The sequence below is a fragment of the Myotis nattereri genome, assembly GCF_964212035.1.
Source record: "Myotis nattereri genome assembly, chromosome: 9".
Classification (NCBI taxonomy): Eukaryota; Metazoa; Chordata; class Mammalia; order Chiroptera; family Vespertilionidae; genus Myotis; species Myotis nattereri.
In genome coordinates, this window is record NC_138084.1 from 61,829,218 (window position 1) to 61,843,556 (window position 14,339).

The following is a 14,339-nucleotide window of genomic DNA, read 5'->3' on the forward strand; positions in this document are numbered from 1 at the left end:
AAATAAAAATGCTGAGGATCCGAAGGAACTTCTAAGAAAGATTCTAAAGAAGGTACATAAATCTATTATGTAGAAAATTAGAAATAGGGACAATGTGGTAGATGTTTATAAGACTAAAATGTTTGGTTCTATATTAATAAACTTGAGTATTATAATAAAATTTTTAAGGTGTCAAAGTCTCAGTAAAGCTCTAACCCCAAGTAGTTTTAGGGAATAAATTTTGCAAAATGTTTAAACAGAAAATCTCCATGATATAGAAGCCATTCCAGAATGCAGAAAAAGAAAGCATATACTCACCCCAGATCTTCTTTGTTAATCTAGCCGTTATAACCACATTTGCTCTCTTATAAAACAAAAATTGAGTGTTCCAGCCAATTGCAAAATAACTGTAAATGTAAAAATAAAATACTAACAAAATTGTATACTAATTTGTATAATTTAATGAAGGAATAAAAGAAATGCTTGGTATTACAAAATTTTAGGAAATACCCCTGTGTGGTTCAGAATAGGTTAATGAACCTCATTTGATATTTAAAAGCATTTATTAACTGTCTATTTTCCTATTGCATTTGTTATCTGATTATTTCAGATATATCAGAGAATTATTACTTTGAGTATTAATCTTATATTGAGCTCTTTTGGTATTCTCATAGTCTGTGTGCTTAGTCTGCACTCTTCCTATGCATAACTGGAAGAACAAGCTATCTATATTATCTCCTATTTGGGCGTGTTGCACTGAAACATTTGGTAAATGAATGAATTGTGTTAATAAATGGAAATGTATGCCTTGTTTTGAGTGCAGGCTCGATTTTTAAAAGATGTTAATTCTTCCTACCAATTGTATAGTTTACATGAAGTTTCATTAGATCAGTAGGCAAAATGATTCTGAGCATCTGATTAGTGAGGATAATATTGAAATGATTTAAAGCAGGGGTCCTCAAACTACGGCCCGCGGGCCACATGCAAATACAAATATTGTATTTGTTCCCATTTTGTTTTTTTACTTCAAAATAAGATATGTGCAGTGTGCATAGGAATTTGTTCATAGTTTTTTTTTAAACTATAGTCCGGCCCTCCAACAGTCTGAGGGACAGTGAACCGGCCCCCTGTATAAAAAGTTTGAGGACCCCTGGTTTAAAGATTTATATACTACTAGAGGCCCAGTGCATTACATTTGTGCACTGGGGGGCAGGGGTCCCGCACCGAGCTTGTGCCCTCTCACAGTCCAGTACCCCTCAGGGGATGTCCGACTGCCGGCTTAGACCCTCTCCCTAATCCAGCAGTCGGACATCCCTTGAGGGGTCCTTAGCACTGCTGCAGAGGCGGGAGAGACTCCCTTCATTGCTGCTGTGCTCGCCAGCCATGAGCCTGGCTTCTGGCTGAGCGGTGCTCCCCCTGTAGGAGCACACTGACCACCAGAGGGGCAGCTCCTGCATTGAGTGTTCCCCCTGGTGGTCAGTGCTTGTCATAGCAACTGGTTGTTCTGCCATTCGGTCAGTTTGCATATTAGGGTTTTATTGGATAGGATGGGAGACTGGAAATATTAACATTTATAAAGTTAATTAAAATATTGGCATAATATTAATGGAATTAGAATAATAAAATCTTGAAATTGTCTTGCGTATGTGTCTAAGTAATAATTGTATCTGTATATATAGATATTTGTGAACTTGATATATGATAAAGTTGCCATTTAAAGTTTTTTAGTACAAAAATACCTTTTATTTGACTTACAGAATTAAATGTAAAAATGTGTGAAACTATTATACTTAAGTGGAATAAAGGAAAATATAAAGTTTAATCTTCATTACAGAAAAACATTCTATGTATATAAACAAAGAACTTGATGGAAAAGATTGTTAGATATAATTATGAAAAATCAAAACATTAGTACATTAAAACTAGAAATAAAGACTAAAATGAAGGGTTGGACTTTTTCTTATGTAAAATGAGCAAGGAAATTCATAAAAGTAGAAAATTGACCAATTGTATAAACATATTTAAACCTCTAGCGATCCTATACAGACAGTCCTCTGGTTATGTTGGACTCGACATATGTTGTTTCGTGGTTACGTCACCACCTCCCATCTATATATATAAAAGCCCAAGCGACCAGACAACTGGCCATTCGTTATGATGTGCACTGACCACCAGGGGGCAGGTGCGCAATGCAGGAGCTGCCCCCTGCTGGTCAGTGTGCTCCCACAGCAGGAGTGCTGCTCAGCTGACTCCGGGCACCAGATGCCAGGCTCATAGCTGGCCAGCGCAACTGTGGCGACGCGAGCCTCTCCCGCCTCTGTGGCAGTGCTACCAAGCGGTGGTGGTGACGGCAGCAGGCACAGCAGGGCCGGGATGAGTGGGAGAGGCACAGCACCCAGCCCAGGCTCTTCCTCACCCGCCTGCCACTGCCCGCACTACTACATCCTCCAGGGGTCCCGGATTGTGAGAAGGGTGCAGGCCATGCTGAGGGACCCTACTGGTGCACGAATCCATGCACTGGGCCTCTAGTTTATTTATAAAAAAAAAAAAAGTTGCGTCATTTTGACATACGTACATATGTGCTTTATGTTTTTTATTACTTATTTACCACAAGTTAAAGGTCAGGAATTGTTATCTTTCTTTTAAATTATTTTTACTGTTTCACTTCATTACTGCTGTGTATGTGTATGTGAGTCACGTAGGTGTTTATTTAGGTGGGTTCCCACTTACGGCAAAAATCGCATTATGTTGCACAGTAGAAACGGATCTCCGACGTAACCCAAGGACCTACTGTATAATAAAACCCTAATATGCAAATCGACTGAACAGCGGAACGACTGGTCGCTATGACGCACACTGACCACCAAGAGGCACATGCTCGAGCAGGAGCTGCCCCCTGGTGGTCAGTGCACTCCCATAGGGGGAATGAGTGCTGCTCAGCCAGAAGCCGGCTGTGATCATGGCTGGTGAGCACAGCGGCAGTGGCGGGAGCCTCTCCCACCTCCGCAGTAACGCTAAGGACTTCTTGGGGGATGTCTGCCTGCCAGCAGTCAGACATCCCCTGAGGAGTCCTGGACTGGGAGAGGGCACAGGCCAAACTGAGGGGACACCCCCCTTCCCTCCCCCCAGTGCACTGATGGCATGCACCGAGCCTCTAGTGCAAAATAAAATAGAAGTTTCATGTTTTAAACAGAGTGTCAGAGGTGACCCTGACCAGGTAACTCGGTTGGTTACAGTTTCATCCCTATACACCAAGGTTTTGGGTTTTATCTCTGGTCAGGGCACATACAAGAATCAACAAATGAATGCATAAATAAGTGGAACAAGTTGATGTTCTTCCCTCCCTCTTCCTCTCTCTCTGAAATCAAGAAATTAAAAAACAATGGCAAAGAGATTATAATTAATAATGGTCTGTGTTGGCAAAGACATGCTTCTGATGAAAGTATAAATTGATGCAACCTTTTTTGAAGGTACTTTACTTTTTCAGGAAACTTTAAAATATGAATTTTTTTGACCCAGTAACTTGATTTTTCAATTTGTATTTGTTTATAATAAGACAGCATGAATGAGAGCTCACAGTATTTTAATGCTAGAGTGAAAAACAAAAATAAATTTTAATCTCAATTTTTAGTAAAAAGTATATACAGTAAAAAATTGAAAGAAATAACAAATTGACAGTCATTATCTTTTGGTGGTAGGATTATCAGTTATTTTCTTTGTTGTATTTTCCTGTGCCTTGTACAATGAATACGTATTACTTTTATAATTAGGAACTTTGATTAGGCAGTGAAAGTGTGCTTAGATTTTTATCCTAAGTAATGAAAAAATAGATATTAAAAATAGTCTTTTTTATGCTTGACTATTTTAACTCTGATTGGATTCTGCCTGTGATCCTTGTAATGAAACAAAAAAGAGTGATAGTTAATGTACTTCAGGACAGTTATGTGAACTGGTATGATTAGCTAAATATTTTCACCATTTTGAAAATCTGAAATATCTTTACCATGATAAAGTGGTTTTTATTTGAGTACTTTGCATGTTTCAGAAACTCAAAAGCTATCTTTAAATGGATTTTTTTTTAATTCTCATATGATGGTAATTAACATTTTATTGTTCCCAAAGAGTGATCCTCCACTGGACCCACCCATCAATTTTATTTTTTATTTAGATAAGATTATTCTTTTTAAGTGAACTTTCTCCATATATATTGTTATCTTATGGTATTCATATTTGTATTTGGCAGCCATATTTTCTGCTCTGAAGAATCTTCAAGATAAGATTCGACGCTTAGAACTTGAAAGGATTCAAGCAGAAGAAAGTGTGAAAACCTTGTCTAGAGAAACAGTTGAATATAAGAAAGTATTGGATGAACAGATACAAGAAAGGGAGAATTCAAAAAATGAGGAATCAAAACACAATCAAGGTTTGTTTCATTATAAAGGAAATGAAACACTGTAAAGAGTGTAAAATTACTCCAAAATTGCACATTAGCATTTTCTGGTGGCCTGTCTTCAGGCACTACAAAATTGCATTATACTCTGGTGCGTTTTGAGAAGCTTATAAGGTACAATTTACATCATCTGGAAAGGCTCAGAGGGCTACTGGAAATGTTTATTATGTACACAGTAGACTAAATTCCTTTTAACAGCTTGTTAAAAGTGTTCTGAGTGACCTAATTTCTGCTTTTCTTACATATTCTTTTTAGAGCTGACATCTCAGTTGTTAGCTGCAGAAAGTAAATGCAATCTTTTAGAAAAACAATTGGAATACATGCGTAATATGATAAAGCATGCAGAAATAGAAAGGACGTCTGTCTTGGAGAAACAGGTATGACACCTCACCAATTCATTCTCAAGGACAGTTATTGGTGGGAAAAATTAGACATAAAGGACTAATGGTGCTGTTGTAGTAATCATTTCTACTTTTATCTTAAAGTAACCATTGGTAAGCTGGCTATAGCTGGAGTGAACATGGCCAACATGACCTGGGGCCACCTTCATGGGAAGGCTGTTAATATTTGAGGACGGAATGGGCTGACACATGTCCTAGAGTTTTCCTTTTCACATCCCTTCTGGTGGGGTGGCAAGCTGGATCTGGGGTGGGCCTGGGCTAAGGTGTCCTGGTCAGGTAGCTGACTAGAGGTGGAAAGCTGTTGGTGACTAGGGGTCCTCAGTGTGCTGGGGTGGCCTTGTAGGTTGGCTAGAGTGCATAGCCCAAGCTCTTCCACCCATGCTACCCAGGTGGTGTGGGATTATAAACTGTGGCCTCTTATCCTGGTGTCTTCTAGCAGTTCCCTACCCTTCCCTTTTGGCAGATGCTTTAGGATTAATTTACTTAAGTACCTTACACCTTGTATTACTTTGCCATTTTCAAATTTCTGATAGTATATTATCTACTGCTATAGACTTGTATGTGGAGATATACTCTTTACAAGTTTAGGTACTTAGTATATTGGCTTTTTACCAATAGACCTCATTTTAGCATATTTCCACTTCTCATCTTAGTTTAATAGTTCATCTTGTGATTGTCAGTTCTGAAACCTGATAGGTGGCAGTCTGTTCAAATTCTTTATCCTAAAACTGGAAGAAAAAAAAAGTTTTACATAAAATTCACAGGAAATTAAATAATAGATTCTGAAACGGTAATTATTGCCTTAATAAAGAGATTAACTATTTAAGATAACCAGACTAATTAGAAGAGTGTGTGTGTGTGTGTGTGTGTGTGTGTGTCCCCGTCCCCTCTACATGTTTAGTATATCTCTGCTGTTTCACAGTATAATGATAGTTTCGCTATAATAGAATTACATTATAATTGTATTTAGTGAGGACAGGAGTCCATTTGTATTAATGTGATGTTCCTGTGGTTTCATCTTAATATTTTCCTAGAATTCCTCTATAGTATGTAAGTAGTTATATGAAAGGCCAGAAAAAAATAGCATACAGTGTACGTACTCTAAATTAACTCAGTGTTGTTTTTCAGTTTTATTTTGCTGAAATCATCATGCTGTATTTAATATTGTTTCCCAGGTTTCCCTAGAAAGAGAACGACAACATGATCAAACACATGTTCAGAGCCAACTTGAAAAATTGGACCTTCTTGAGCAGGAATATAACAAACTAACTGCAATGCAGGCCCTAGCTGAAGTCAGTGAATGTATTTTTTACTTATCTATATTGACAGATTGACCGGTCGACCAGTTGCTATGGCGTGCACTGACCACCAGGGGCCAGACACTCAATGCAGGAGCTGCCCCCTAGTGGTCAGTGCACTCCCACAGGCAACCTCCTGCGGCCGGCCAGTCACCTGCAGTCCCTTCCCCTGGTCATCCCCTAGCTGGCCAACCTCCCGCGGTCCCTCCCCCAAGCTGGCAGGCCCTGATCAGCTTGCCGCCCGCTCACCCACAGTGGCAGGGTGATGACAGAGGCATCAGCATCTGGCATCTGCGTCTGGCATCCTTTCCTTCAGTGCCCAGCCTGGTGACATTTGCCTCCTCTCCCAACCCCGCCCGGGCCTTCGGACCCTGGACTGGGACGGGGAACCGGGGGTGGGTGGCAGTGGATGCGGCCCCTTTCCCAGGGCTGGTAGCCAACCTCCCGCGATTGTCCGCAACCCCATCCCCACCCCTGGCTGGCAGGCCCTGATTGGCCAGGCCCAGCCAGGCCTAGGGACCCCACCCATGCATGAATTCATGGACCAGGCCTCTAGTCAATGTATAATATCTATAAGATAGATCATTTTATAATACTGGATGTTTATAGAAAGAAGTGATACTAAAACAAACAAATTTTTAAAAGGAAGAAATGTAATTTGGAGAGAATGTTCACATTTTAAAACTTATATACATGAAAAGTAGGTGTTTGTTTTTTAAATGTTTGAAGATTAAATGTTTTTGAGTATTCCTGAGGCTTGCATTACTTGTTTTAAGTTATTCTGTTACCTAATTTTAGTTGTAATTAATTTTTTCGGTAAATACCAGTACCACTGACTAATGTTTCAGATTCGACTTCCATCTAACTTGAGTGTGTTCATACAGAGCTGTGTTCTTTGGACATAGATTTTTACACATAATTCTTTCGAACCTCACAAATGACTAATAATAAATCACAAGGGAGTGTCGAGGGTACTGGCAAACGCAGACCCATTAGTAGAGTGAACTAGCAAGCTTATATTTACTATGCTAAAATTTTACACATATTCCTCTGTTGCTATATTAAAATTTTACAAATTAGTAAGACTTTTTCACTGTTACCACTTTGAATGTTTTTTGTTGTTTTCACTAGAAAAAAATGCAAGAATTGGAAGCAAAACTTCGTGAAGAAGAAAAGGAAAGAAAACGTATGCAGGCTAAAGCAGCTGAGGTAAATTGAAATGTGAACAACTAGGTCCCTCATGTTTTGTACTGTTTTTATATAAGTAGATGGTTAACTGTGGGCTTCTTAGATTATTTATATTTTGGAATGGTTCAGCATATAAATTCTTAGACGTAGTTTAATATGGAAAATTACAAACATTTTTACAGAGTAAAACCTGAGCATTTCTTTAGACTTTTTCAAATTATGAGATTTCTGTCAGGATTTTGTATGTGCCCTTGACCAGGGATTAAACCACAACCTTGGCGTATCCAGACAACGCTTTAACCAACTGAGCTATCTGGCCAGGGCTCAATCAGTATTTTAAAAAATCAGTAGGCTGAAAAATACCAGAAACTGTATACATAATGTAATTAATAATACCTAATCATGTAAAACTTCACACAGGTCACTATTAGAAATATATTAGAGCCATCATTTGGTATTCTATTTATAGGTGCTTTCCTTTCCTTGGTGGTCTTAAGACAGAAGTAGAGGTAGAGGGCTGCCCCAATTGCTACTGACATATTAATTCACAAAAGCTACCATATTAGGCAAATGAGTTTCACTTACTAGTCTTGGCTTTTTTTTTTTTTTTTAACTTGATTTCAGAGAGGTAGGGAGAGTGAGAGAGAGTTAGAAACATCAGTGATGAGAGAGAATCATTGATTGGCTACCTCCTGCATGCCTCACACTGAGGATGGAGCCCACAACCCTGGCATGAATCCTGACCAGGAATCCAACCATCCTGGTTCATGGGTCGATGCTCAAACACTGAGCCATGCCAGCGGGTTAGTCTTGGATTTTTATTCCTTGCAGTGGCCACTAGGTAGAATAGGTAAGGCAGTTTGAATTCACAAAAACATTGAGTTCATGTACAGCAACCAGAACTGCATTTCTAGAAGTAGTAACACTTCTGTACCCATTAAGTCTTTATTTTTTAATAAATCTTCATTATTGTTCAGATTATTACAGATGTTCCTCTTTTTCCCCACATAGCTCCCCTCCACCCGTTTCCCACCCCACCCCATGCCCTTACCCCTGTCACTGTCCTCATCCATAGGGGTGATTTTTGTCCAATCTCTTCTTGCACCCCTCACACCCCCTTAACCCTGAGAATTGTCAGTTCACTCCCTTTCTATGCCCCTGCTTTTATTATATTCACCAGTTTATTCTGTTCATCAGATTTTTTATTCACTCAATTTTTAGATTGACTTGTTGATAGATATGTATTTGTTGTTCATAATTGTTATCTTTACCCTTTTCTTTCTCTTCTTAAAGAATACCCTTCAGCATTTCATATAATCCTGCTTTGGTGGTGATGAACTCCGTTAGCTTTTTCGTGTCTGTGAAGCTCTTTATCTGACCTTCAATTCTGAATGATAGCTTTGCTGGGTAAAGTAATCTTGGTTGTAGGTTCTTGCTATTCATCACTTTGAATATTTCTTGCCACTCCCTTCTGGCCTGCATAGTTTCTATTAAGAAATCAGCTGACAGTCGTATGGGTACTCCCTTGTAGGTAACTGACTTTCTTTCTCTTGCTGCTTTTAAGATTCTCTCTTTGTCTTTTGCTCTTGGCATTTTAATTATGATGTGTCTTGGTGTGGTCCTCTTTGGATTCCTTTTGTTTGGGTTTCTCTGTGCTTCCTGGACTTGTAAGTCTATTTCTTTCACCAGGTAGGGGAAGTTTTCTGTCATTATTTCTTCAAATAGGTTTTCAATATCTTGCTCTCTCTCTTCTTCTGGCAACACCATAATTCGGATATTGGTTCGCTTGAAGCTGTCCCAGAGGTTCCTTACACTATCTTCATATTTTTGTATTCTTTTTTCATTTTGCTTTTCCGGTTGGGTGTTTTTTGCTTCCTCGTATTTCAAATCTTTGATTTGATTCTTGGGATCCTCTAGTCTACTATTGAATTTCTGTATATTATTCTTTATTTCAGACAGTGTATGCTTAATTTCTGACTGGTCCTTTTCCATTTTTTTTGGCATTCTCATTAAGATCCTTGAAGGTCTCAGTAAGTTCCTTGGAGGACTCACTAAGTTCCTCGGAGGTTTCTAGAAGATTCTTGAGTAACCTTATAACCATGGTTTTGAACTCTATATCCAGTAGTTTGCTTTCCTCCATTTCTTTCATTTGTGACATGTTTTTTTGTCTCCACATTTTGGCTGCTTCCCTGTGTTGATAGGGTGGCTTTGTGTGGTAGGTGTCCTATAGGGCCCAATGGCTCAGCCTCCCCAATCACCTGAGGTGGACACTCAGTGCACCCCTTTGTGGGTTGGGTGCACAGTCTTGTTGTAGTTAAGCCTTGATTGCTCTTGGTATCACTGGGTGGAATTGACCTCCAGGCCAATTGGCTGTGAGGACCCGCTCTGCCTATAGTGGAAGAACTGCTGTGCTGGAGCACCCTTATGGGTCAGGACTTGCTTCAGTGGGGCTTTGGTGCTCACTGAGTCTGCCTCTTTAGTGTGTTGTTTATTGATGTGAGGAGTTGAAATCTGGTATCTGACCACTGGGTACACTGGCTCCTGGATCTCCAAGGAGGTGTAAAGTCAACCACTGCCTGAGGCCACCCAGTAGGAGCTACAGTGAGATCTGCAGATTTCTCCTCTTTGGGGTTCGGAAGTTTTGGAGCTCTCTGAGCCAGCTGCAGTTTGTTAGGTTAGGCTGTGAAAGGACAGGCCATTCATATGCAAAAGCCACTGCACTATGCACAGCTTAGGTGGGATTTTAAACTGGGTGGGGCAGGTTCTCAGGGAATCACCAGGGCGGAGCAAACAGCAATGACTGCCAATCAGCCGTCTCCGGGTCCCCGCTTACCGCACCCTCACGCAGTGACTGATTCCCTGTGAGCACCTCTGCAAGAAAGCCACCCTCGCTTTCCGACCCTATGCCAGACAGTCCAGTTTCTCCCATAGGGAGTCTGGGTTCCCAGAGTCTCCCCGGAAACGAGTTCAGAGCAGTCGGGTGCTTGTATCATCCTTCTAATTGATAAAAACAGCACACTCAGTTGGCAGCCCGTTTTGCACGCCTCTGTACCTCCACTCTTCCACGCCTCCGCACCTCCTACCCAGTCTCAGTGCACTTTTTTCTTTCCTTCTACTTGTAGATCTTCCACTCAGCCAGCTTTCCCATGGTTCTGGATGATAGCCATTTTGTCTTTTAGTTTTAATTTTGATGTAGTGTGAGAGGCAGCACATACAGGTGTATACCTTATGCCGCATCTTCATTCTCTCTCCCATTAAGTCTTATTTACAGGCTTAATAAAAAACTTATGTTTATAACTGTTGAGAGTGTGCTCATAGGTTTGTGACCATTCTAGTAATCTCATCTTTGTTATCTATTTCTTCCTTTGCCTCCCAGAATTCATTGACTTCACATACTCTCTTTCTTTAAAACTTGTATTTTTTCCTTAATATCTACCTTTTGATCCGTATGCATATATTTTTTCCCTCAGTGTGCTTTCTGAGTTATATAGTCATGTGATTTTATTTTTGACTACCAACAAAGTTTAAAATTACTTCTTTTCTCTGCCCATTCCACTTTAGGGTGGGCCACTTTTACTGTGTCTACATTTCCTCACTTGCAACATGAAACTTATGGGTTGTGCTTTATATACGTTGTGGTGGTGAGTTTTATTGTACATGTAATACAGATTAAACAAGTTCATAATTTTATTTTAATAAAAGGTATGAAAGCAACCAATAAGTCAAAGTACTGATTATTGGTCATAATTTATGTATCATATTCCTTTCTTTTTTATTAAGCAGGCATAAAGTAGGGACCAAATCAGTTACTACTGATAGTGTAATGTCAATAAAGCTTTTGAGTTCTGATAACTCTATTGTAGTGGAAGAACAATGGCCAAGCTTAATAAGTGGTTCCAAGTCTAGATAACCCTAATTTGTTTAGCCTTAGGCAAGATATTTGACCATTCAAAGCTTGAATTTTACCGTGGATAAAGTAATCTTCATTTTATTTCTTCTTGCTATTAGATCAAATTAGAGAAAAAGATAATGAAAGCACTTTAAATTGTTAAAACTCTGCCATAACAGCTACTGGGAAGAACTAAAAAGCTGGAAGTTAAAAGTATTCAAACAAATTGTTCTTTTGTTTACAATTCAAACTCATTGGCTTCTTAGGTCTTCCATATAGTAATTTCATTTTCCTTGAATTATAGTTATTCAGTTTACTGTGTATAAAACATTGTTAGATGTGTACGAATTTAGGTGCTCTTGAAAACGAAGGTCCTATATTTCTTTGTCACTGAATAAATTCTATCCTGGGAGAATGCAGTAATTGTGGGAAGTCCTAGTAATGATCTCAGTATTTCTTTTAACTAATCCATTGATTCTAAGTGTTTGTTCCAGTTCCATTTTAAATTCCTGGGGAACTTCAAGCTACTGTTAAATACAAATTTCCCCAACCTAGGAGGTTTAAAATGATGTGGTCAGGAGAGGAGCACTTAATTTTATTCTGCATAAACTCCAGACAATTTTGATACATAGGCAAGTTTGAAAACCACTATTCTAGACTAATGAACTAACTCGTAAATGTGTATATGATTATATTGATTTAAGTAAAGTTGTAAGTTGGCTTAGGGAAAACAGCAGTCCTTGTTTGAAATCCTTAATAATTGCTTGTGGATTTCCTCTGATGTAGATAGAAAATTATTTTTATTGTAGTTACTAAGCTTCTAGAGAAATGGGCTTGATTACATTTGCTGACATACCATCCAGTTCTTTTGGACATAGATTTCCAGTTCCTTTTTCTTATATCATTAAGTGTATGAGTTTTTAAAAGAGGAAGAAATGTATTTGCTTTCAAGCTGCTTTTGTGTCAGGTGCTGTTACAGATTCTGTGTGTGAAAGAAAGAAAATACTGAAGCATCAGATTGCAGTTAGATATAGTACATTTAACTTACTATCTATAATTTATGGAGCAGCTCCAAATAAGGGAGCTTCAAGATAAATTGAGATGCTGGTATTGATTTAAAGTGTTTGACAGATGTTGACAGATTCGTTTCAGACATAGTTATACAGCTATGCTGTATTTTTTAATCAGATACTCCTGTAACTTTTAGAGGCTTTTACATGGAAAATCTCAAATTTGAATTCTAGCTTTTATTTCTACAGCATTAACTTTAGGCTCATATTTTTTCTAGTTGCAGACAGGTCTAGAAACAAATAGACTTATATTTGAAGATAAGGAAACTCCTTGTGCCCCCTGTGCAAGAAGAATTAAAAAAAAGAAGTCAAAACCACCAGAAAAGGTATGAAAGCAACCAGTAAGTCAGTGTACTGATCATTATTGTCATAATTTATGTGAAAACACTCATAAACCCTGTAATATTACAACCTTGGACGAGTAAATTAAATCCATTTCATTCTCAGTTTCTTCATTGGGAAGATGGGTATAAGTAATACCCACTTCTAAATTTTACCGATAGATAATATATATGAAAACATTTTAGAGCTACCAAACACTCCATAAATATTAGTTATTAATAATCAGTATTGCATTAATTACTCTTTGCTCTTGAAATGTTTTGTCCTAGTATACACAAACACAGCACTAGACTGTAATTGCTATTTTGTCAGGTTTCATTTTTTCTTTCCTAGACTAGGATGCAAGTATTATTAGGAACTTGAGACCATAATACAAATGAGGCAAGTAGTGGCCTAGCAGTAAGCTGGAGTTTCAGGTTACTCATATACTAGTATAGTTAGCTTTTACTGTCATGTTAGTAAAACTGTTTTTCTTTCCTTTCCATTCAGAAAGGTCCTAGGAACTATTTTGCTGCTCAACCACATTATAGATTATGCTTGGGTGATATGCCATTTGTAGCTGGGAAGGTGAGTTGGTTGAACTCTAGATTTTTTTTTGTTTAACTTTGATCTTTGAATTCAATTTACCTGTTTGCCTGCATACCTAAAAATGATGGAAATATTTTCTGCTCTTTTGTGGGTCATAGTGATGTAAGGATGAGATGGAGGAATGTTTTATGGGATTGGGGGAGTAGGGAGGAGACTAGGAGGACACTTTAAAACAGAGAAATTTTTTGTGGAAGGGAATTTACTAACAAAAGGAGAGACCCCAGTTTGGAGAAGGTGTGGTTGCAGAGAAGGGTCAAGGAAATAAGGAACAGTACGTTTGTAGCATTGAATTTTTAGTATCAACCCTGTTGATTACTATTTAGATAAGGATATTTAAATAAATAAAAATCACATTCTGGTTATCTTCACTTCCATATCCTATCTAATAAAAGAGAAACATGGTAATTGGCGTACGACCGCAACCCTTCCCATTGGCTAATCAGCCAGATATGCAAATTAACTGCCAGCCAAGATGGCCGCCGGCAGCCAGGCAGCTTGAAACTAACATGAGGCTTGCTTGCTTTAGTGACGGAGGAAACCAACGTTCCCTGCCTGCCTTGCCGGCCTCTGAGCCTGCAGTTTGAAACATTGTAACAAATATAGAAGCTAAACAAAACCCCAGAAACCTGCTTCAGCGATCCGGGATCTCAGAGCTGGAGTTATACATTGTTTTGATTATAGAACCCAAACAAACCAGATACCTGCTTTCAGCAGCAGAGGCCTCAGAGCTGGAGCCTCAGAGCTAAAGCTGGCCCAGAATAAAAGAAAAAAGAAAAAAAGGAGCAGTTGGGAGCTTCAGTCACCCACCAGCCTGAAAACAGCCCTCAGCCCCTCACCCAAACTGGCCAGGCACCCCAGTGGGGACCCCCACCCTGAAGGGTGTGTGACCAGCTGCAAACAGCCATCATCCCCTCATCCAGGCTGGCCAGGCACCCCAGTGGGGATCCCCACCCTGAACGGGGGTGTGACCAGCTACAAACAGCCATCATCCCCTCACCCAGGCTGGCCAGGCACCCAAGCAGGACCCCCACCCTGATCCGGGACACCCTTCAGGGCAAACCAGCTGGCCCCCACCCATGCACCAGGCCTCTATTCTATATAGTAAAAGGGTAATATGCCTCCCAGCACCAGGAT

At 39.3% G+C, this 14,339-nt stretch overlaps 1 protein-coding gene across 2 annotated transcripts in view; it reads left to right on the plus strand.

Annotated features, from left to right (window-relative positions):
• CEP57 (centrosomal protein 57) overlaps window positions 1-14,339 on the plus strand; it is a 56,202-nt gene that overhangs the window by 25,227 nt on the left and 16,636 nt on the right. For both annotated transcript variants that reach the window (XM_081100146.1, XM_081100147.1), the window contains 6 exons: window positions 4,223-4,402; window positions 4,685-4,806; window positions 6,006-6,122; window positions 7,260-7,337; window positions 12,494-12,601; window positions 13,107-13,184. In XM_081100146.1, coding sequence (XP_080956272.1) covers window positions 4,223-4,402; window positions 4,685-4,806; window positions 6,006-6,122; window positions 7,260-7,337; window positions 12,494-12,601; window positions 13,107-13,184 — 683 coding nt within the window. The remainder of the gene's footprint in view (window positions 1-4,222; window positions 4,403-4,684; window positions 4,807-6,005; window positions 6,123-7,259; window positions 7,338-12,493; window positions 12,602-13,106; window positions 13,185-14,339) is intronic.